The sequence below is a fragment of the Synchiropus splendidus genome, chromosome 19, assembly GCF_027744825.2.
Source record: "Synchiropus splendidus isolate RoL2022-P1 chromosome 19, RoL_Sspl_1.0, whole genome shotgun sequence".
Taxonomy (NCBI): Eukaryota; Metazoa; Chordata; class Actinopteri; order Syngnathiformes; family Callionymidae; genus Synchiropus; species Synchiropus splendidus.
Window position 1 is genome coordinate 6,823,874 of NC_071352.1, and position 25,634 is coordinate 6,849,507.

The following is a 25,634-nucleotide window of genomic DNA, read 5'->3' on the forward strand; positions in this document are numbered from 1 at the left end:
ATGCTAAAAAAACAAACTTGGAAATAATACGGCTGCAAAAGAGCAGTTTGGCGAAGGTCTGTGAAGTGCTTTTTGACTTTCACATTTTAAAGCAAACTTGGAGAGCGGCCACAAAACTGAAGCATCATGCATCACCAGCTCAGCCCAGAAATGAGGAAATTGAGATAGCCACGAGTAAAACATGGAGAAACAGAGATCAAACTTTCAGCTTGAACTTAGATTAGATACAGCAGGTAGGGATTCACATCTCGGTTCTGAACACATAAATCTCAGCTGTAGCTGGAAGGGTGGGGACACATCTGGACCTGTGTGAAATCATCTTTTATCATCTGCTATTTACAGTAATGTCTTGCAGATGTGTTTGTAACGTGGGCAATAACTCCTACGATCGGAGCAGAGCGAGTAGGAGCACAGTGTGAGTCACTGTACAGAGGGTGGCAAAAGAGTACATAATAAATACGAGAATACTGCAAGCAAATCTGTCTAGAATATGAAATTAGTTTGCTGTATTATGCCGTATTTCTAATATTGGCATCCAACAAAGACGTACCAGAAGGGGTTGAGTGTTGGGCAATGGTGTTGACAAGCAGCTAAAAGTAAATATCAGCAATGACAAAGTTTCTAGGAGCTATCACTTTACTGTACCTCGTCGGGAAGCTTCCCGGCCTGACACTGAAATAGGCTGCCAGCTGCCCGTGGTTCCTCACAGCAGTTATTAATGTGCAACTGCAGATAGGAAGTATTCAATAGTTCAAAGATGACTCGAAGCATGTGCGCAAATACACGCTTCACTGAGACAGAAATAGCTGATGGGCACACCAGATACAAAGGGGCGGGGGAATGTTACTCACTTTTATTTAATGTAGAGGCGAAACTGAAATGAGCAGTGCAGAGTTAACATCCCGGCAAGTCAACAAACTTCATTATGAATTGTACAAGCACAAGTTCTTTGTTTGAGAATGTGTGTGAGTGGATGATATGCATTGATAACAATGAATTAGTAGTGTATATTTTACTATGTTTTAGCACAGTCAGCATCCTCCTGGTTCCATAATCAATACTTTTAAAAGTTAAAAATGCACACCTAACTTCTCATTCATCTGAACAATGTTGTTTGTTAAACGAACGTACTTATTAAAATGTACGGTAAAAGAACTGCAGCAATGTCTCGCTTCAGAAAACACTGAGACAAGTCATGTCTGTGACTTAGAACTGGTCTTGCAGGTACGGAAAGGTGAAAAAAGTGTGTGGAATGTCGGTTCAGTGCGAGTGGTGAGGTGATGCGTGTGCAGCAGGAGCGCGCTCCGCTCCGAGCCTGCCTCGCTCCTCCCTCTTCTCCTTCTCCTCCTTCTCTCCCCTGTACCAACAATAAAGCGCTTTTCTACACGGACTTGAGCACTTGAGCGCATTCCTCGAGGTGGAAGTTGATGTGTCGACCAGGGGAGAAGCCATCGCCCTTCATTTACGACGACTTTTCATTCGATAAGCGCGCATTCAGAAACCCGCCACCGCCTGGACTTAAATCTGCTTACACTGGATACAGACGAAACTTGTCTCGCAACTTTACCACTTGGGAGTTTTGGGGTAAGAGTTCGCTGCTTGTACTGACATACACGTTTTCCTATTTTGTGGTAGTTACTTATTGGGAGGATATTTAAAGTGCGTAAAAGGCGTGCGCGAACGACGTGTCCCGAAGCGATCGGAACTTCCAAAATTGACTCAGTTCACCTGTCCTTTACTTTACAAGTCACCGTCTAGTTTCAGAAAGCACCACAGCGAATACAATTCATTCGCCGGGACCGGACATTATTCCCTCGTTTTTAACCGTATTGGTAATAATATATGTGTATTAGCGGGTAACTGCAAGTGACCACATGATCTTACAAATAAATAACTGGACAGTCGATTGAAATACGTGAAAGGGCGAGGGAAGTTGTTTTGGGTGGTGGAGAAAGCGGTCTTAAATCGTGACACGCGGAGCGTGCGATGGCAAGGGCACACCGGTGCTTGGCGCACGATCCCGGGCACTATCATCACCGCGGTGCACCAAGAAACTTCAACAAACATTTAAATACTTGGCTTGCTATTTTGGCATTTACTCAAGAACCCTCAGCAGAGCAGCAAGGCATTAGTTTCTGTTAATAATTGACGCGGAAACACGACAGACTCAGCCAGATTCATTGCTTTAATTTGGAATTTGAGCACACTTGTACTGTGAGCGCGTCCATGCGTTTAAAAAGCCCCTATTGTAGAAAAAAAACAGCATTAAAAAAACGAATTTAACAGTACAATCAGCTTAGGTTAAATTCCTTTGAGAGTTATCATAAGGTGACCCACTCCCTTAATAAACTAACATCCCAATAAAGAGGCAAGAGTCAGCATGTCCTCAACACAAAGAAACCAGAGGTCATCAGGTCAGTTTGGTTGGAAATATTAGTAGAAAACACTGTGTCTTAATCAAAAACCTCCATCAGAAATCAAGTACCCGTGATACAATGGAGCTCATTGAGTGTCTGACTCAGACCCCTCCAGCATCTTTAACAACCACTTCCACAAACAAGCAGGGAAAATGATCTAATCTCTTATCTGGGGGCAAAACAGCAGACACATAAACTACTCCAATAGCCCCTGTTATTAACCCGAGCATCGGTGTGCCGCTCGTTTCCTCGCCATGTGTTTCCTGGTTGACTGTCATTACGCTGTAAGAAAAGCTACTGTGTCATTGACAGTGTATAATAGTTGTAATTGGTTTATATTAGACTAGCAGACACAGCGGGATGACCGCAGGAGGCCAATTATTCCTCACTAATGGAGAGCGTTCAGACCACTGCGTCACCCAGATTGTAACACTTATAGTGTGAGGGGGCTGTTAGGGGCACAGCATGACGTGCCGTGCCGTGCCGTGTAAAGAAGCACGCGATGAAGCCGGTGTCTCCATACGAACTGATCATCTCTCAGCTGTAATGGGCTGATACACGAGGGGGTGAAATCAGAGCTGAATGCTATCACCACAGAAACCTGAACAGTGAAACTGACTGCTGCAAATGAGCATTAAACCAATGTTTTCAAACATCTTTCCTCGATGAGATTGCGATTTAGAGATGAACACTGTGCTATAAATAAGTTGATTTCGACAGCTGCGGTTTCAATCAACGCTTCATTATTATTGTCAAATAAGGAACAGAAACATCCCTCCAATTATCTGTTCCCCCCGCTAGCAAACTTCTTCTCCCATCTTCCGTCACACATGACTTTTTCAGTTTTCGAGGGCTTGTGTGAGAAACAGGAAAGCTAAAACCACCTGGATTATCTCATTCCCGAAGGAAACAATTCAGTTTAAGGGAGTAATGTATAAACTAAAGTCCTGGATCATGTAAATCCAATTTGGACAAGTGAAAGCAGACTTGCTTCGACAGCTCTGAGTAACACACAACTTGTTACCAACGCTGAGTTACTCTTTCAAGGCCGTGATTTGATTGCATGTGCCAAAGAGGTGAGACTGGGGAGAAGTTTTTCGCTCTGCGCCTGGCTCTCTGAAATGATCCCACAACTCCACTTAACGCCAATTATCGACATCGCTGGAGCGTCCAGAAGGATTAGATGGGTAAAAGTCAGGCGCTGTGCCGGGGAGGCCAAGCCAGGGGGGGGGCGGGGAGGGAGGAGAGTTGGGGAGGTGGAGGTAGAAGGAAAGGCCGGCAGTGGGGCACTCACACAGCAGGCTTCCAGAGGGGAGTCGACAGAGCAGAAAGCTGGAATTAGTGTGTGAATGAGTTTGTGTTTGTTTCTTTCACTGTCATGTGAAAGTGTAGCACAATTAAGCAGGTCGATTTAAGACCAATTTGAGTTGCATGGTGCTACACAGAGGGGTGGCAACTATTTATCTTTGGCACGTTTCAGATTGTAATAACACAAATAAGCAGGTTTGGTCAGCTATGTTAGCGTTTACAAGAGCCTCACAATTTAGACCGTTTTGTTTTGTCCAGACACATAAAGGAACACTGTTTTTAAGCTTCAGCCAAAGATATTCCCTCCTGTTTTGGCTAAAGTCGTGCATTATTTCGACAGCTATAGAAGTTGAAATTAAATCCCTGGGCTTCAAAGGCTTTTATTGGGCAATGTTGACCAGGCAATAAGAGGGCTCTAAACCAGCTTGTAACCCTGCCAAGGCAAATTGAAGAAGACCTCGCCGATCCGGCCAAGTGATGCGTTCAGAAGAACCACTTCAAAAACTTGAATAAATAGACATGCATGCAAAGAGGAGACAGGGAAAAAAAGTTTTGACAGGGATGAGAACAAAGCATATGAACAAGAATTATTGACAGCAAACATGCCACCTTACCTATTTCTAGTACTTCTACTGGGTGATCTAGAAAAATCCCCTGCAGTCTAAAAACAACTCCAGTGAAAGACATCACGTATGAGAGTGGCATGGAGAATGAAAGAGAGGATGCTCACCCCAGAAAGCCACCGCAAATTGCTGGATTTCTGTGGGCCAGTGAAAAAAAAAGAGAAACAGCTCCTAATCTAGGGCTGTAATTAACTCAGTCCAGAACTGTCATTATGAAATGAGCTCTGAAGCAGAGTGCACACACACAAAGTCAAACATGAAACCACGCACACAGTATTAGGTTTGGCTCAAAATAGGAACCAAACAATGGGCTGGTGTGTGTCAGCTAGTCTTTATAATGTTTTCACATCAACCACGAGGCTACAACTAGATGGTAAGGAGGTACTTATTGTATAAGTACCTCAGTATTGAGTGGGTGCTCTGGGATAATCCAGCATGTGCTACCATCCAGCTATCACGTACGCATAAAGGCGCCACGTCACATCAGTACGATGTCCGTGACCTCGTATTTTTAAAGGCTAATCTCATCGTAGCAGCAGTCACAGATAGTGTTGTTATCATCTGTGGAAGCTTGTGCAGAGCACAAAAAAGGCACGTATGCATGCAAAAGTGTCTTCCCGGTATCGCTGTCACTCAACACCACAATCAAGTGTCGAGCGGTGGTGACACTAGCACAAGTTTTAGCTTGTCACGACCTGATTTTCAACACGTAGCGTGTAAGATTAATCGAAGAGCGCACCTGCAGGAAAACATCCTTCACATCCGTGTTTTTGCCGCCCATCTGCAACAGGTTTTGAAGCTAAGACAAATTGCCAGGAGTTTAAGTTGATGCCTGTGCGAGGCCTCGGACACGAACAGCAGACTTCTCCAGTTAAACTCTTCGTTTGGAGATATTGAACCAGATGCTGGAAGACGAGACTGACATGTAATGAAATGGAGAAACAGCAGGCGCTGGGTGAGGCAATATTTATGTCTAACAGCTGAATATGGAGGAAAGAAAATTATAGAGGACAAAAAAGCTGAAGTATCAGAGTCTAAAAAAGTAGACGAGAGCACAGAAGATAAAAATAGTGCCCTGCAGAGAGAGATCACCAACTGTATTGGACCATGATTGTCCAGAATATGATGTCCTAGGTGGATTGTAACGTCAACATGGGATTAAGTTGCTAGAAAGCGAGCAGGAGCGTGTATCTACAGACATAATGGATTAAACAAATACCTATGCACGCGTAATGTGCACATGACTTTTTAAGATTTTAAACACACTGTGAGAGAGCGCGCGCCGCAGTGCGAGTCAGACGGTGTATATGCAAAGTGAATTGAGGTTACACAATCTGGTTTAGCAAGTGTTTTAGTCACTGTCATCGCCTGGAGAGATACTTGACTCAGAGCTCAGGTATATGAAATATGGCCGGAAAACATTACGGAAACAATGCGAACCTTTGTTTTGGGGTTTTTACAAAGTCTGCTTATTAAGTACGTCACATGACCGCTGGTCATATTTATCAGGTCGACCACACTTGGGCAGATTAGCATTAACAGGTCACATCCACTCTGGAGAATATAGGTTGACAACCAGGTTTTCTTTAGATTTTTTTTTTTTTATTCAACTATTTACAGCTATATTAGAAACCTATTAATACACATACCGATGGAAGATATCTCCTCCATCAATCACTTCCACGGCTAAACGTTTCTTAGTCATGCTTTCAGACAAAAATAAGGGTCTGACTAAGAAGGGCTTCATGCTTTGAAACAAACACAATCTGCAGTTGATAAGACGGCACAAGAAGCTGACAGAGTGGAGCACGAATGGCCGGCATTCTTCCACTCTGTCATTCTCTTTGGCTGCCTCGCCGAGCTCAGCACGCCCCTGCACACTCCTGGAATCTAACCAATTAAGAAAAAGAAAACTTCCTCCTCAGCCTGCAAACTGCTGAAAAACACAACAGGGCACTGTCTTGGAAATAAACATCACAAACCGCTAAGATGTTCTGGACTCATTTTGTGTCTCTTCCAGGAAAAAAAGAAAAAGGACAACCCGCAAAGTGGAGAAAGTATAAAGAAGAAAAGTGTCCTCAGTGGGTGAGTAAAGCTTGAAATTGAAGGCGACAGCTTTATTTGTAATCTGTCCGGCCAGTTACAGTAAAGTTCATGACTGGAAGCAAGTGTGGATGGATGGCACGGGCAGCGTTGCCTGCTTGACATGTGTCACATTCATGTACTTTTTGCATTCAGAAACCAAAACCACATGCTGTTGGCGCTCCTTATCATCTTAACCATAACACCACGCTCCCACAATAGGGTCCTTTAACGCGAGTCAAAGCCTCTTAACAAGGCTGGCGACGGAACAAAAACACCCTCAACACATTTAATGGTCAACTAAGAATGGAATTTAATCCTTCCTGCACTAAAAAAGTTGATGGACTCTTTGAAATTACTTCCTTAATTAGTGATACAAGTAGCGAAAAGAGGGAAATACTGTGACCTGCATTTCTATTTTATTGATCAGACACTGCTATGGGCTTGAAAAGACCCACACAAGAGGCAGAAGACGGGCGGCTGGACACACTTAGCTACTCCGACTAATTGCCTTACAACTTCTTTACCTCAGGGAAAAGGTGCCGGGGGGCAGTTTCCCCCGCACTGCTGAACAAAAGTACATTCCTTCATTGGTGGAATGATGTGTCGGTGAATTGCTCGCCATGCTGACGATGTGTTTTTGCCAGCGAACACTAGACTTTTTGAGTTTTAACATCAAAGCTCGGACGTATACGTCTTAATTACAGGCCACTGAAGCCTTTCTTTGAGGGATGAGTGGACGTCTCAGCTCGTTCTTATGTTTTGAATTTGTAGTAAAATATGTGTCTTGCACGTGATATGGTTTAGACTTGAAGCCAAAAGAGCCATCTGTCTTCTCCATTACAGCAAGCCACAGCTCAAGTTTAAAACAAAATAGCCCAGACTTCACCGTGGTTGTTCATTAACATTCGATGCAGAAACTTCCTCCCTTTAATATCGATAATATTTCAACGCAAACACAGAAGAGCAAACAAGGATGTAACATGATGTGTAAAAACTGACGGGAGTCAGAAACACACACAGAAACGTGTGAGCAAACACACACAGGCAGGCATTGTTCTGCTTTACAGGTCAGCTCAGGAATCTACTGTACACACTTAATGACGTGTTTGAACGGATGTGTTGATGAGCGCAAACATACTACTCTTTATTTAGCCAAATAGCTGCTCGCTGCTACAATAACAAAGAAGCTTTCATTCCCCCTGTTACTTCACGGAACTAGTATGTGAGTGCTGCTGCATCTCCTTCAAAAAACCTGAATTATATTGGAAGAAACGTGTGCAATATAAAAGGCGGCCATGTTTGAAAACTGAATTCAGCCGTTTTTTTTTATTGCTTCCTTCTCTCAGATTCCAATTAGTTTGTTTTTTCTCAGGTGAAGATGTAACCGCCAAAGCGAAAAATCTCAAAACATGTTTACCAGTTTGTTTCAGTATATCTGTCATCAGCCTGTGTTGCTGCCTTTGGTCTCATTTGTAAGTGTCGGATATGAGGGATCTTCTGGCGGTGCACACCTGCTGGAGGCACATTCAGATGTCGAAGGTCAATGAGGACGTCTTAATAGACTGTTGCTGACTGATGTCTTCACAGAAAATATTTGGGTTTGCTTTAAAAGATGGGTGAAGAAACTTCTCCATAGTTAAGAGTCAATACTTCAAGTACTGTCAGCTCGTAAAAGCTGTTGTTGTTGGTTTGCATTGTAGGCTGTTTAACATCTTAAACAGAAGCCTCATCGCACTTAGGCTTGAATTTGTGAGATAGCTCTAGGGACACCTAAGGGCAGAGAGGCGGGCACAGAGCACCTCTTGTTTCACAATAAATTCCTGCGTGACATCCTTATCATCACCTGTGATCACAATTCGGCTTTTATTTTAAGTTTGGCACATGTATGTGTTTCTGCCTCACTGGAAAAAAACAGTTGACACCAACAGCACATTGCACAGCAGTGAAGCGTTGTTTAAAGTCAGTGTTTACTTCTTGTTTACTGAATTCTTTGATCCTAATGAACACTTTGACAGCAAGAGCGGGCCTCCGTGGGGCTGTCCAGGCCCTGCCATCAAGATTCCGCTCTAAAGTAGTGTGAGTAATCATGCGGGGTGCACAGCGTAATAACAGCGTGGAGAGATTGAGTGTGGTTTCTGACAGTCTCACCTCAGATAAGTAATGAAGATAGAGGCAAGTCAGGAGATGGGCCAGAACTGGCTGCTTATTAGCGAGTGTTGTTCCGGAGCGAGCGCGTGACATTGTTTGTCTAACATGAGCAGTCACCTGTCAGGCAGGTAGTCAGTCAATATGCCTGCCTGATGCCTGATTATGCACTTTCAAAGGCAACACATCCATCCAAGGTTGGTTCATGGAGGCAGCAGCCGGAGCACTTAACCCCATTACTCACCCCAGCAACCTCCTTTAGCTGCTCAAATTGGCATCATCATCAGCACTGGAAACACTTAAGTTAATAACAGGTTCCCCAAATCAGACATTTACACTGTATACATAGGATGTCAGAGCGAGAGGCAGTCTTGGCATGTTACTCTAAGTTTACTAAGAAAACTGGTCCTGCCACTTCCAACCGGCAGCAGTGGAGAGCAAACACTGTCCTGTCTTGACTTTAGACTTGTATAGTGCAAAGGTGATTTGAAGAATGTCAACTTTTATTACCAGGACTGCCGAGAATTTGATAATGTTGCCTGGATACTGAGAGCATGAGGTCATTGGGCCACGCAATGCAATTCCATTCTCTTTAGAAAAGGAAATGTTTGCAAGGAGGTCAGTGTTCCAGGATTTAAATAAAACATATACACTTAATGTAGTTAGCGTAGTTTGATCAATGCATGTTTTGGAGATGGAGAAAAAGTTTGACATCAGACAATGTATTGGGACTTGAATGTTCCTTGCTAAGTTTTAAAAAAAATATCTAGTATTGCATTTTTTTCTTTCTTAAACAACACTATATTTAACCTTTGAATTTAATTTAAAATAATTCAAATTCATTTTATATTTCATTTTCAGGATGTTTTATATGCTAAAGAATTTGTATTTAAAAAATATATATATATTTTTTTAAATGTATTTTTTAATGATTCTGTGATACTAACTTGTCAGGACCGAGTTAAAAGAGAGAAAACACGGCGTCTATGGGCCTTTGAGCTGTTAACGTTGGTCATGACAGACTGAAGATGTATTCAGGATGCAGCACGATATGGTGGTGTGGTTGCTTTGTTTAGTTCAGGGAGCGTCACTGAAGAATCGCCCGCGACGGCTAGCAGTAACAAGTGTTTATGAAAGGCAGCCGGCTGGCAAAAAACTGTGGTCTGCAGCAACAAAACACAAGACAGATGAAAGCCGGGGTTGTCAACTGTGATCTGGACTCTTTCATGTTTGTGTGTGAAATATGAAACCTTCAGGATGAAAATCTCCTGCGAGATATGATCTGTTAAAAGAGATCTGTGACCTCAAAGAGGATGGACTGAAAGAGAGGTCAGCAGGTGGGTTGTTGTAGACATTGTGTTTTTTTTTGGCTTAGATTTGGATGGACTTCACAAGAAAATCATATAAAAAATGACGTAGAGGGCTGAATGACGAAGCCCAGTGAAATGGCTACAGAGAGCCAGTTTAGTTTGGCCGATGGCCTTGCCTTGTTTCTGTCCCACTGCCTGCTCTCTGGTCTGAGAAGAGCGCGTGCAGACTGGAACGCGGGCGCAGCTCGCATCATTTACTCCGGCACACTCCAAGGGTTTTGGATTTCATGTGGCCCTGCAGGAGCAATGAATGCACCTGTTTAAGAGACCGGGACAAGCAAGGTGTGAAACCAGAGCTGGGTGTGTGTGCTCATATCTGGCTGGGCCCGTTATCTTCCCTGTCTGCGTCACAGCTACAACTGAGGACACAGAAGACTAAGCAGCAGTAGAAACACTAATCCGGACCTGACCTATGACCTCTGTTCCTCACTGGTTCAAGAGATGTCAAGTTGATGCTATCTGACCAAAACAAATGTGTTTAAAGATAAAAACATTTCCACCATCAGAACATCCAAACACTCACAGTTCTGAAGAATAATTATCCTCTTTCTGTTTATTTTTAAGACGGCCAACCTCTTCGCCGCAGGCTTTCATGGTTATGTTACACACTGTCCTCACACAGAAATGAACAAAATAGTAAATCCTCATGCAGACAGCGTGTATTTTAAACAGAGAATGACAGGTGTTGCACCCAGGGTAACAAAAAAAGGGCTTAAGTTCAACGCAGTAAGTATTTATCTGGTTTCTAGTTTTGGGAAACAAATGATGGCCTAAGAAAATTCAAGGTGAAACTTACCAAAGAAATCCCAAAAATTATCTCTCTCTTTATGCACACACTGTGTAAGCTGTGCAAAGCTCTGTTTATATATCTGGAACCTCATTGATAATCTACTATGATACTATGATAAAACAGGTATAACCAGCAGCATCATGAATGTTTAAATCATGCCAAAACTGTGAGGATTCCACGCATTCTGAAAGGTGCTGACGTAACCAACATATATATTTTTAAAATTCATTACCAGCTTGTGCGCTCGACAGTGTCCTGTAATCTTTTCATGATGGGATTTTCAATACAAATCTCTTTTATGCCTGACTTAAACCCCCTCTTGACCTCTATGTCATGTAGACAGATAACCTCAGTGGACTGTCCATAACCCAGTCCAGCTGTTAAGTTCAAGTGTTGACAGTTTAGAGGGATAGCAGAAAAGGATGTGGAGTTTATTGTTGGGCAATAAAATGGGATAAACTGAAGGCTCAATTCAATGGCATCACCAGTGAATCGCCTATCTCTACCCATGTTGTTGACACCCTGGCTCTGAAAGCTGCAGTAATATATTTAGTCCTCCAACTCTTTGAACCCAAACCTACCGCACCATGTATCATTCTCTGTTGCGCATACCACAAGCAGTGTTCCCTTGGAAGATAAAGTTCAATACTTGGAGGGGCCTCTTTAATGGGAGTATGCACTCTGTAGTTTGGAGGCTTATCCTCTTACTGTGACTTGGCAAGGTGCCTGTCTGTAGTCTTGCCCAGCCAGTTAAATCATTTAAGTTCACAGTGACCTACACCCCCACGTACACACACAGACACACCAATATTTTCTAGGCTCTCTTGTACCCTTCACTACTTCTTAGTGTTGGACCGAGCTCATGAAGATAAGATCTCTTGACGCTCAGCCGACTGGGACTTAATTACTGAAGCCCACTCCAGTCTTTAAAATGTTGTGCCCTCCTCTTCATCCCCATCCTTTTCACTAAAGCATTGAACTCCACGACCCATAGAAAAAAATGTGCTGATCATTCACTCACTTCAATTTAGGATGAATTGTTAGTTTACCATTTCAAAAAACAACCTGCCAGTTTATAACTCCTGATCATAAATACAGAGATACCACAAAACCAGGTTTTTGAGATTGTTTCCTCTTTAATATGAAATAAAGGTTCAACTCCAATATCCAGTGAATATATTGAAATATATTTATCTTCACCATAATAGTTATCGTAAAACAAAAGACGGTTTAGTCCTTGTTTTGACGCCACCATAGATTGCCGTGGCGCTTGCTCCATCCAAAATTAAATCTCAAGTATGTGTGGTGAGCATCTAAAATATAACATCAAAACAAGAAATGATGGATATGATTTGTGACAAGTTCACAGAAAGGTAAAAAGAGGCCACAAAGCCTTGCCAGAATGCTCATCTTCTGGCTTCATATGATAATGCACCGTGCTACGATTGAATATCTTTGCAGAATTGTTTTTCCTCCGAGCAATTTCGTCTCCAAAACCAACCAGAATCAGTATCCCTAGTTTAAAACAAAAACCATCCGCTGAGGAGTAAATGCCAAACCAGTGACACAGAAACTCAAGCTGGTCGTCAAAGGAATGTCTCAACACGTGTGCTGGGGAGAGGAGAGGAAATTGCAACTCAAAAAAAGCAAGTGAAGACGTGAGGGAGTGTGCATGCAGGGCGCGGAGCTTGTCTTCATACTACTTCTCTCCCCTCTCTCCTTGGCGGTCAGCCATCTCGACACTGATCTGATGTTAGAGAGACCCAGTCAGAAATCACTCAGCATCAGCGAAATGTAGACTGAAGCAAAATTGATGATTGTATTGTGTATCTCACGCAACAATCTCCAAAATGCCCAAACGATGCAGCTATATTGTCAGGGCCCCTTCCATCCAAGCTTCTCCTCCACAGGGTTATCAGATGTGCCTGGCCTTGTTTGGAATGAGGCATAGTCAAATAAACATTCTTCCCTGGGAGCAAAGATAGAATCAGTACACCGGGTTTCATAGGAAAGTAGTCTCATTTTTTATCTACATAGTTTGGACTCCTTTCATTCCTTGTGGTTTTGAGTAATCTGGCCCAAGACCCGTAAACATTTACCTTGAAATCAGTTACCAAAATTTAGTACTAGTAATACTATTTATTCCAGTGTTTCAGCAGTATGGATGACTATACAATTTAAGGCCCTAAAAACAGAGCCTGACCAAAGATGTAATGGCTATGAAACAGAAGGCAAAAAAAAAGCTCCACACCCATCAAACAAACAGAAACTACGCTACAATTCTATGGTGCCAGATCAGCATTATAAAAAGCCCAACTTCCTCTCAAAAACACAGATGCACACATTTTTATGGGCAGTTTAAAAGTCTTGAAATGTGTTGCCTTAAATTAGTTTAAATGACAAGTGTATCGCCTAATATGAGAAGAATCAGCTATAGTTGAAAACACTGGTGTCCACACTAAATCCATTGTTAGGAAGTATGTGGTGCTTTGACCGGAGTGAGACCTGTTTTACAAATTGCCAGCAGATGCGTTGTGGCAGTCACACAAGACTGCTTTTCATAATTGAACTTCTATGTTGTAGAGGTTTATTGGCGTTTCAATGAGTAAGCCTTTATCTAAACACTGAGACCCCACTACAACCACAGAGAGTGTATAACAGCATTAAACCAAAGTAGAAGTGCATCTTCAAGCTTTTTAAGACATAATACAGCTCATACGAAATGCAATCTCTTCTAGGTTGCCATCATATTAAGTAGCACTGTGGCAATTTCTTGTGTTTGATCTACAGTTGGAGATACAGTGTGTACACACAATTGGATTTTCTTAATTTTTTTTGTTTTGTTTTGTTTTTAGGTGTGTGCAGAGTAAGAGTCTTCACCATGAGGGTCCTCCTCAGTCAGGTGATGCTCCTGCTCTTTGTCGCCATACTCCCGGATCAAGCTTTCTGCAGCAAATGCCCTGCTGACTGCACATGCCCGCAACCAGAAATGATCCTGTGTTACCAGAGACAGTCTTCGTCCATTCCCCAGGAAGTGCCCCCAAGCACGAAAAGCATTTACTTATTCAAAAATGGCATTGAGGGATTGTCTGCCGAGGATTTTGACGGTTTGGAGAACTTGGAAATGTTGGATCTCAGTCAAAACAAACTAAGCGAACTTCCTGACAGAGTGTTTGAACCTCTGACGTCGCTGAGAAACTTGGACTTGTCCTCCAATCAAATCAGCCGTATTACTGAGCAAAGCTTTCGAGGCATGGTGTTACTAGAACGACTTTATTTGTCGAGTAACAACATCAAGACAATCCACAAAGCAGCATTTAATGATCTGGCGCATCTACTGGAGCTCAAGTTGCAAGACAACCAGTTGACCTCTGTTCCTGCTCTATCGATGCCACAATTGCTGTTGCTTGACCTCAGCTCAAATGACTTGCCCTACCTAGGACCTGAAGACCTGAAGACCCCTAATCTGGAGTCACTGAAGTTGGGTGGACTGGGGTTGACGAGTCTGAACGAGGAGCTCTTTGGTAATCTAAAGAACCTACATGAACTAGACATCTCAGGAAACCATTTGAACTCCTTCCCCCAAGTGTTGAAAGAGACTCACGGCCTCAGTCATCTCAGCTTGGCTGGGAACCCAATGGGTCCGATTACAAGTCAGGATCTACAAAGCCTGGGAGAGCTCCAGGAGTTAGACATAAGCAGTCTTAGTCTGCAGGGACTTCCGGAGGAGTTTTCTCAGCTTTTCCCTCACCTTAGGAAACTCACTGTGGCACAAAACCCCTTCAACTGCCTCTGCACCCTAGCTTGGTTCCCTCGCTGGCTGAAAGCTAAAGGCATCATCCTGCAGAAAACGGAGGAGACCCGTTGCCATTTCCCTTTGACTGTTGCTGGAAAGGTACTGGAGCGATTGGAAAATAGGGATTTTGGCTGCCCTGTCACTACGACAGTTAAACCGAAGCGGGTAAAGCCTACCACAGCTCTTCCCGTGCCTGTTACCACCCAAACTACCACCAAAATCATTCCGGTTGTCAAGGTAAATGACAAACCCCTAATTAACGACGACCACTTGCCCATAATCCCCCCAACCCCAAGCAGCAGCAGCAGAGACGAGACTGTTAAGGACAACATTGCAGAGCATTTTTGCCCTCCTCACACTTGTCTGAACGGTGGCACCTGTCATTTGGACGAGCGTGGTCAGGTAGTGTGCGTCTGTCCACATGGCACAACTGGCATGTACTGTGAACAGAGTCACCCCCCACCTCCACGACCTGAAATCGAAACAGTTGTCATGAACACACCTGACATAAGCTCCAGTCAGGTCACTTCCACCTCCATTCTTTTGGATCTCCACCGTTACGTTGAAATGAGGCCTTACATTCGAGGAATTCGGCTAACCTACCGAAATCTCTCTGGTCCAGACCGCAGGCCGATACAGTTAAGCCTCCCGGCATCTTACCCCGAGTATCGACTGCGAGGACTGAATCCTAATTCCACTTACACAATATGTGCCAGTCCTCTTGGTGCACCCGCCGGTTCAGACAGTGTGTGCACTGAGGCTCGAACCACCGACGAAAAGAACGTAAGCATTACAGGGACTCAAATTGACGACAAGAAGTTGACCACCACTCTGATTCCTGCAATCGCCATCTTACTGCTACTGGCGCTGATAGCAGCAGCAGTGGGTTTGATCTGTTATCTGAGACGGCAGAAGGCCAAAGGCCACCTGGACCTGGACTGCGAGCCATCTCAGCTCGAGTTGGACGGGGTAAAAGCGGGTTTTGAAAATGGAGCGCTACCTCAAAAGCACAACCAACACATGACCCCTGAACCAGCAGTGCAAAATGTCAATTTGGAATACGAGGTGCTCCTGCTTCAAGATCACTGTATACCAAATAAGACCATCTCTTCACACAAGCCTTCCTATTTTTGACACCATTCAAAGGAGGACTTAATCCACTTCTGCTCCATCTACTGATGGAATAAACCAGGAGAAGACCAGCAGATGTACCTGCCAACCAGTGCAGGTGGCGGGTCAGAAATGTTTTGGTCATGTGATCTGATCTGGCCCTTGTTTTGGCCATGCTGTAAAGAGCAGACAAGCAACCGGACTACAGATCTTACCAGCTGAAGAACTGGTGTCAAAGGGAACCAAATTGTCCCCTCAGTTTTATAGAAGACAGTGTGAACTGAATGATAAAACACTGCATGATCCCAAAGGGATAAATGCTTACTGTCACAGACTTTTCAGACATTAAATGAAGTTTGTATATACAACTGCTGATGTTTATATTGATTTTGAAACTTTTGTACATTTTATATGCATTTACTTTACATGCCTTTCTATATATTTTTATTCCTTTTTACATCGTGAGTTGATATTGACCAAACCTCTTGTGACTAACAGACAATAGGATGGATTAAAATCTTTGAAGATTAAAACTCGTTTGGTACCAGCAACATCAATCAAAGGGCTTTTCCCCCCCGAATGTCAGACTAAGTAGATCCCAGTCTGGACAAACCAAAACTAAATCCCTCTGCTAGAGCTTTATCACAAAAAAAAGCAAGAGGAAAGGGTGAAGCATAATTTAAATCAAGCAAAAGAAAGCCGTGACTGAACTTTATTTTGGTTGGGACTAGTTTAGAACATGCCTCAGAATAAACATGACTACACAGAAAAATATAACTTCAGACACATTATTTATTTTTACTGTAAAGGAGAAACTCAATTTCACCACAGCCTAGCCCACAAGACAGAAAACGGTGGTTGTGGGTTTTTTGAGTATAAATGGAAATCAGATCAAAATGTTGTACAGAGTGTTATGTATCAGGCATCTACGTCATTTTAACAACACAAACAAATTCTAAAAGATTCCTGAAGTGGAGCAACGATGATTTTAAGGCGCTTTTCGAAAAACAGAACTGTGTAGTCTGAGTGTTGTCTCATGTAAACACTCAATTCACTCCAAAAAGCCTGTGAGCCGTGGGTTGCAATGAGCCAAAAAATAAACCTGGATCATAGGAAGGAAACAAACCAAAGACATCTGTGAAGTTACCAACAGTATTTCCAATGCATCACATACTGTTTCACGCCAGCGATATGTACCATGTGCCCACGTAAAAACGTAACTGGATTACTTGTGTGTAAAGATACATTGAGAGACGTTTCAATGTGGTTGTTATTTTCCCTGTTTATTTTGGGAAGTGCCTTGTTTTTTGTTACTTACAGCTGTCCTTTCGCTCTGTGAAGATGTTTGTACAACTGAAAAAGTGATATGATCATTAAATGAATATCCAAACTCATGGCTGTCCCACTCCTTTGCAAGTAGAATTGATTATAATATATAATTGTGTGATACATTTTAAATAAATAAATATATAAAAAACCCTTTCTACAATGAGAAGGATGAGAGGGAGGGAAAGCATATGATACAACCTTTGATTAAATATAACACAAGAAAGCATATACAAAAATAAACACAAGCTGTTGCCTCCATGCATAACTTTGTTGTGCATATGTTGCTTTATAAATCTACGGTTAATAAAACTTTGTGGCCAGAAAGCACCCAGCAGTGCACTGCAACTCTAATAGGACCAATAAAAGTGCAAGTTGAGTACACAAAAGGTCTTGGAATTCTTCTTTAACGGCCAGTAGCTGGAGGCAAAATGGAAATAATGACTAATTGAAAACAACATGCACTGATAACTAACAGTGGAATGCCTGAGAATTACTGGCAAACTCCCACAAATCTGAGCTGACCACCCTCGTGTTAATAGGCCGGATGTTTGCAGGTAATTCCACCAGCATGGATGAACCCACGCATAAATGTACTAGCTGTGATGTACCTGGAAGCTTCAGCTCCTGATCCCACGCTAGTCAGTCCTCTTTTTAAAGAGCATGCCAGTGAAGGTAAATCCGAGAAAATGCCCTCAGCTTCTTTCGTAAAATTCAGTATCAGTTTGGAGTGGAAAGAAACCTCATACATTTAGGAAAAGAAGCATGACCCTTTCACCTCAGTCATTGTATTTAATAAAGCTAGGTCGCTATGACTCCATTTAAATTCATCTGCACTGTTTCATTTTTTGTTAACATTAACAAGTAACATTACCTCCCATTTATTTTAAACTCACAGACACTAGTTACCTTACCTCACCTCACAGGTTTCCAAAAGACATCACAGGTTAATTCAGAATGGCAGTCGACAAGAGTGGTTATGTCATCCAAGAATTATGCTGGCAGTTGAAAGAACACCAGCTTGTTTCTTTCTCTGGCGTGTGTATGTCAGCTTGCTTGCTTGTGCATGGACGTTGCACAACCTTTTCCCCATCTCTCAAAGGGAAATAATAAATAAAGGACAAAGTTAAAAGTCACACATGAAGCCACACACTTCTTTTTCTACTAACTTTTTCTGACCTGCAGGTGTCCCAAAATGTATTTTATCACATTAAGGTATGCATACATTTTTGGCTTTGTTATTTAGCAAATATATGTTTTAATTAGACATAAATGGAGAAATATAAAGGAAAGCCAATCTAAAATAAAAATATAAGAATATAAAATAAAAATATAAGAATATAACTATCATAATATTTAAATAAAACTTTGCGAGGCCAATCACAGAAAAAAAAACTGTTAACGGACATAAGTAATAAATAATAATAGATAAGTAATTATTGTATTTATTATTAGTACTATTATATTATTATTAGTTATTAGTATTAGTATAGTAATTATTAGTATTATATATGTATATTAATACAGGCACTGCAATGCTCTGCATTGTTGTTGTTTTGTTTGTAAAGCTTTAAACATTAATAATCTAGTCCCTTTTACTTTGTAAAGTCTTTTGTGTATGTATAGCTCCATGTTTAGCAGAAGCTCATAATAGTAGTTTAGTTTGCTACACAATATAAAGGTGTGTCTATTATGCCTTTAAAAACTTGTGAACTGGTATTTACGTTTATAAAATATGATGTGGTTTCGAAAACAAAAATAAGCCTTGACTTGTAAACATGTTGAAGGTCAGATAAATGAGTAACCAGAAATGGTGGCAGCGACTGAATCAAAGCAGTAAAAATAGTGGATTGGGGGGAGTATGGAAATAATCAGAAGTAATTGGAGGAGGTGAACTGCGGGACAGGCTTTAATTCAGAGGCGGCCACATGTACCGAGTCTCCTCCGAGTGAAAGGGGGGAGGGCTTAGCTGCAGAGGTGTCGTGTGCGTCTGTGGGCGTGCGGTGAGTTTAGCAGACGGCAGTAAAATTAAAAAGAGCGGCTAAAGAAAACCGTATGTCCAACGGGAGAGTAAACCATTGAGCTGTTCAAAGCAGGGAGCAGAGATCATACAGTCCTACAGTGATTCTGGAGCGACTGCAAAAGAAATGGTAATATATTGACTCGTCCAAACCTTAAACCGTTTAGCATGAGTAATATTGACTAAATCAACTTAAATCTGAAGAGCTTCAGATGCAGTCTGGCTGGCCCGGGGGTAGTCACCTCACATGGCCTGTTGAGGAAAACAGCTGTGAAGGACTGGAGGGTGATGGTCTGAGCAGCTGCTGGAGGACAATTCTAAACCTCAGTAACGTCTTTTACCTGCAGGTACAGAGGTCAGAGAGATGCGGGGGTAAAGGTAAAACACAAAGGCAGCCATGATCTCTATTCGTCACATTTTAGAGGATTGATTTTAACTGAATAGTTTCACGCTTAGACATGCTAATGTCTCACTTCGAGCCTTCCATCTGTCAATCCCTATTTTTCAATCTATTCTTCCATCGGTCTATTTTCAATAGTATCTTGCTTTTATTTATCATTTATTCTTACCAGTCCAATTTTTGCCTTATCTTTCTTTCACATTTTCTTAATCCCTGTCTTAAATTCCATTCTGCCTTTCTTCATTCTTTCCTTCCTGCCTGCCTTCATTCTTTCCTTCTTTTATTGTTTCTTCCTTCTCTGCATTCTTCAGACTTTGTAAAAATCTCCCTCCATGATTTCAATTCTTTCATTCTGTGAATGCCGCACTAAATAATTTAATAATAGTGAATTAAAGAACAAATTAATATGAAAAGTCTTTAGAAAAATACATTTGACTGTCACAACAGCCTCTGGATGATCTGAAGCCTTCATTTCCGTGCACGAATTTAACTGCAGAGCCCCCTGCAATTCTAAAAATGCACCAAAGGCGAAAAAAATGGAGAGTAGAGAATGTTGTGAAATTAACAATGCAAATCACATCCTTTGAATAATTATCAACACAGGAGGAAACACGTGATTTCTATCTTCAACAAGACTCCTAATTGTGCCTCTAAGAAACAAAGTTACGACCTAAACCCTGAATAAACAACTGTATAAAAAGGAAAACAATTTCTGATGTGCCCATAAAAACACTGGCACGAAATACAAGCTGTTTTGATCGGATAGCTTTCCCAAGATTATTCTCCCATTCGATTTTTTTTTCCAGCAGCAGCTTTTTCCAAACACACAGCACAAGCAAAACAACAGAAGCATAACACCCATAACTTTAGTAGCAAACAAATCTGCCAAAAAACAGCCACATGCACAAAGGTCAAGCATCTTGGTCTGTGTATACCCCCCCTTCAGACAGAGTCAGACATTCATCAAGCACAACTGTGTTTATATCCTGCACTGACTCAACTAAGTCTCCTTGCATCATGACTGCTTTGTATACACATCTCCAGACTCCACATTTGGATTCACAGGAGCAACAGCTGCAAACAAACCTGCAGAACCATGAAAAAATGTAAATAATATCACAGTTGAGGCAAATATGGACATCTGCAGCTGACAAGGAAAACCAAGGCTTATGATCCAGGGTATACTGTAATGTTCAGACAGTGCAGGGTGGCGACTGGCACGTTCATGTTCTTGTAATCCTTCGGGTCACACAAGGGGCTCAGTGCTTCTCTGTGGCACATGATGAACATACGTTTGTTGCAGATAGAAACTACCTAAGTAAGTGGATTAAATAGTGGAAGGAAAAAAAGAGTCTAGCTGTTGTTATTTGGCTCGAGTTTACATCTTAATCAGACAAATTGCTTCCTCTGTAAACACAACTGGAAACAATGCTTGTCTCTTGGGTTAAACAAAACCTCCCCCTTGACCTTTGCTTGGGCTAAAAGGCCACCAGAAACGGACCAATAACATCCGCCAAACAACCACCTGTTTGTTGCTAGCACCAGGAGGGGGATCTAGTAATTACCCCCCAAACACACACAGCTTGTTGATCTGCTAATCCTGACCTGGTGGGTCTGGACAGTTGCAAGTGTCTGGACCCTTATTAGCAGTGAGCTTTTGAATGGGTGGCAGACCAGGATAAGGCCGATTTTCAGGCTTATTGTGGGGTAATTAGAGCACAAGTTTAGCGATTTACACAAGTTGACGGATAAATAGGGACAGGAGAACGGGTCACTGGGGTTCAGTAATGGATCTGACACTCGATCATTAAAATACCATGCTGACTATTATGTCCAAGTTTCAATACCACAGAATAATAAGATGGCTTCCTACATATTTTTTTTCAAAATATTTGTGTCCGGAGACCTTCATTTGGGTTTGGTCAAATTTCTTCTGGGACTCAAACCTCCATCAAAGGTTGTTATGACAATCCAAATGAACTCAAGTAACTTATAGGCTTGTACCAGGGATCACCAACTGGTGGTCAGTGGGCCACATCTAGCCCACCAAACGTCTCTGTCCAACCCACCTCGAAACATATATGATCACGTCTGGATTAAATATTGGTTAGCTTTAAGGCCAACATCAGCCTCACCGGTCGCTCGCATTTTTTTTAAATGCTTCCCTTCTGTAACTTAGTGGTTTAGACTCATCAACTAAACATCATCATACGCCTTCACCTGGCCTAATAACAACAACCCTAGTGGCTTGGGAGAGGGTAGAATTTATCCTGACACAGTGACACTTACAGGCTTGTTTCTAAATTCTACAGACAAACGCTAGATGCACCACAGGAGAGGGAAAATCATAAGAAAAAGAGAAGCCCCTGATAGGTTATAGGCCTGCAGTGACTGACTGTGCACGACTGAAACACACATATACTGTAGAACTGGCTGATACTGTATCTATAAACTTCACAGTTGTGAAACTCAAAACACAAGAATTTTATTTTTAAACCCTTTTCTTCGCCTTTCAAGTGTTGTATTAGAAATGCTCTCTTCTTTTCTTAACATTTTCAGCGGCCATGAAAGATTGTAATTTGGTTAAATAAGGAAAGTAAATCATGATGGGTTTGTTCAGCAAAATGGCACAATTAGTACTCCATCAGGTAAAACCACTAATAAGTTATAAAACACAATGGCTGGTGATGTTTACTGCAGCTGAAGCTGAATTCTGTCCAGATCCTGAAAGCCACGAACAGTCCGGAGTAGTTGAGGGCTTGGCCGGGGTCCGAGGATTTGTGAGAGCCTGATGTTTTAGGCAGAGTGATGCTACAAACACTGCTGCAAAGAGAGCAGAAACTAGCCACCACACAAGACAAACGTAAACACAGACGCCTGCTGGGCAGGCTGACGCCACGTGCCTGTGTGGGTGCCTGCCAGTCCAGGCTGTGGCCTTGGGGGGAGAGCAAAGCAGCTAAAAATCCTTGTGGGCACCTCGAGTCCACATGTTTGCCCCAGTGGAAAATTCGTATCAGCTGACTGAAATCCATCGAGAAGGTAGCAATTCACCAGATCCCCCCACTACTGTAGCCATTACTTCCAAAGTGACCGCAAGCTAAATGTATCCTCCACGCGTGGTAGAAATAGCATTACAGTGCGGAGGGAGCTCTGCTTGCAGACGCGCCAAGATGAATGAGTGAGAAATGAAAAAAGATAAAGCAGAAAGATGGTTACTCAAATAAGAAAGAAGAAGGGAAACGCTAAATGAGAGCAGATGACCCTCAGCAGCAAAGCAAATGCTAGCCTCATCACTTCCCGTATTTAGCAAAACAAGTTAACCTGATGATGTCACTGCTATTTAGACAATCTGGTGTCCACAGTGTGTACTTTACAGGGAAGTGTAGACTGCAAAAATGATTTAACTATGTATGTTTTTGCTGCACTGGGATGAGCTTTCCCACTGACAGCAACTCCTGCAGCTGTGAGTCCCCACAGCTTCACAGCAGCACTGGACCGTGGATGGTCCATGATGGTCAGGATGTGAGTGGAAACCTTTCAAGATAAATGCAGGCCACCTCACCAGCGAACGTTGGGGGATATCTTTATCGCCCCTCGTCCATCAAGTCTGTGTTTTTGCAGTTGAGTGGTAATGAAAAGGTTGTTCCCCGAGGACAGAACTGACGCAGGTCAGCGTGAAAGGCCCAGCAGCTCACCAGCTTTGTCCCACTGGTTTCTGAACAAGTGGCCCCTTAAATATTTTCCAGCAACAGGGCCTCCCTCTATTCCTGGGCTGGTCAAATGTTTGGTTAAGGTTTTTGAGAAGAAGCTGGTCTTTCAACCTCACTTTTACACACAAGCTTGACAACTGGTATTGAGGGAAATTTAAAGGAAAAGGGGAAACAGCAGGAAACTAAAACACATAGAATCCATAGAAGCCTTGTGTTCAATATGTGAAAAAGAAAACAGAACAGTGAATGAGGCTAGAAAAAGGAGTGAACGTACGGCTGAGAGAAATGTCTCCTAAAGGGAACTAACCACTTCAATAAATATTCTTGTGTTTTTTTGGACAACAAATTACAGAATGGGTATTTCTGTTGAATGCCATTGAAATTTGTTTTGACTCTACAACTTCCTTTGACACTGCTCTTTTAAACCTATATTACTGTCTAACATTTAGCATTTTAGCCTCCAAAAAAAAAGTAGGAATCCTTCAAAAAACACCAGCAACATTGGATCATCTGCTCCTTGTCATATCAATTTGAACTTGTTGGAAAACAACAGGCAGACAGATGGACACTGACGATCACACCTTAGCGGAGGTAAAAATTCCTCTCTTTAGAGAACCACATAAAGAAATCTTCATATTATGATCCTGATTACGTGTTATAACTCTGAAATTAACATTTAATGCATTATTAATATGTCACAATTAAAATCACCTGAAATATATTCAACCTTTAAGAACCTTCCTGCTTCACCACTTTCAACAGTTGAAATAAAATTTTGACACCTCTGCCAGGTTACATTATGTATGATATGAGACGTGGAAAATATAATTATTTATGCTCATAAAACAGAAAACGCAAGATCTCTGAGTATATTTAAACTCCAAAGAAGCATGATTCATTTTAAAATGAAACAATGTGCACTTTACAGAAGACATTTTAATACCAATAATACCTGCTGCTATTGCACTATGTACATTCACCCACACACAGCTGAAAACTGCTTGCTGTTGTTTTTTCTACAACTGTGACTGATACTTGGATCAGATAGTATTCAACCACCGATGGAAAGCTGCATGGGTAGTTACGTTTATGTCACTCCAACTGTCAGAGTATGACAAATAGTGTTTGGCAATGGTCCACCTGAGTTGAAGAAGTCAAAGAAAGGCCTGTCTCAACCCGACAGTGGGACATGTAGAAAGGGAATTTTCAAGTGTGTGACAGACCCATCCTGCTCTACTGTAGGAATGTGGTGCTTCTGCCTCATGGTTGGGCTACAGTCTGAGAGAGACACCTGTGCTCAACAGCCCTTCAAAACACTCCTCAATCTACTTGTGGAAGATCGCCTGTATGGGGGAGAATTGGGACAAAAGACAACAACAGGTGTGGACGAAGAGAAGGGGACCTGGAATATCATGGTACAGAAGGTGTAATTCAAAGAAAATCTGGATTGCTTTTGATCAATTGTGAGCAAGGGAAAGGACCTTTGACTGAAGGGCAAGATAACAATAAAGCACCTTTGTCCCCAGTCTTTCCCAAGGTTTCTTCACGTCCCAAAATCTTCAGTCCACAACCCTTTGTCGTGCACAACCCTAACCCTAACACCCACATAATAACTGACTGACTAATTGACCTTACTGAAATAATGTCAGCAGGCTTCATGCAGAGAGCTTTCACTCCCCCGAAATGCCCACCAAGGGTTCCTTATGAGCACAAAGACTTTGGATGTACTATGGTTCCCTGAAGAGCCCTCCACCTTTTGTTCTCTGCCTCCACTTTAACCTGCTTTTGCACAACGGGGAAATGATTTCCTGTCCCCTCTTCAACTCTCCTACTTTTTGATGATTTCTTAATCTTCTTAGAAGCCAAAAGCAATTGTTCTGGCATGCAGCACAAAATAAATCTGGGAGATTGTGCAGGTGCAGAGAAGCTTTTGTTGTCAAAACATTTCACAAGAAACAAGCCAAGTTGGGAGGGGGAGATGGAGACAGCCAAAATGAGTTATTGAACTTCATAGGTAAAATAAAATGATAAGGTAGGATTTTAGAAAGAAGTTTAGCTACAAATATATGGTTACCAGTGCAGCTTCTGAATCGTCAGTAGGTGTAGCTGTATCACATATTTGAAAAGGTGGATGCGTTAAAAGAGCTAGTCTGACAGAGTTGCAATAACTAGACATGCTGGGCATCTTAAAGATTAAACTTCGCATGCACACTTGACAGACCCACATGCTAAGCAACATCAGTGAAGACCAGATGCAGCCCACCTGCCATGAGAACAATTGGGCTACCTCTTTGAATAAAGAGGGTGCCTCTGTTTCCCTTTCAAACTGCGAGTAGGCAAAGATCAGGTTCCACCGTGTTTGATGGTGGAACAGAAAAAGATGGGCTGATAACTGGTCTTGGCTGCTTCCTCTATTAAGTGCGAGAAGAAGACGTTTGAGTCAAGAGATGATGGAAAGTCGGACAGGATGCATGACGGTTCCAGATGTGGATGATTGCTGCGCTGATGCTAAAAGATACACTGTATTAAATCAT

At 42.2% G+C, this 25,634-nt stretch overlaps 2 protein-coding genes across 4 annotated transcripts in view; one reads left to right on the forward strand and one right to left on the reverse strand.

The window, feature by feature from the left end:
• LOC128751677 (mitochondrial import inner membrane translocase subunit TIM16-like) overlaps positions 1-25,634 on the reverse strand; it is a 73,429-nt gene that overhangs the window by 20,346 nt on the left and 27,449 nt on the right. The window lies entirely within an intron of this gene.
• On the forward strand, positions 1,338-17,038 carry vasnb (vasorin b). The gene is made up of 3 exons (XM_053852894.1): positions 1,338-1,584; positions 6,369-6,433; positions 13,594-17,038. The coding sequence occupies exon 3, from the start codon at positions 13,620-13,622 to the stop codon at positions 15,666-15,668; it is 2,049 nt and encodes a 682-aa protein (XP_053708869.1). The 5' UTR covers positions 1,338-1,584; positions 6,369-6,433; positions 13,594-13,619; the 3' UTR covers positions 15,669-17,038.

What these genes read in the sequence shown, in the direction of transcription:
- vasnb (XM_053852894.1), top strand. Translation starts at nt 13,620, where the DNA reads ATGAGGGTCCTCCTCAGTCAGGTGATGCTCCTGCTCTTTGTCGCCATA.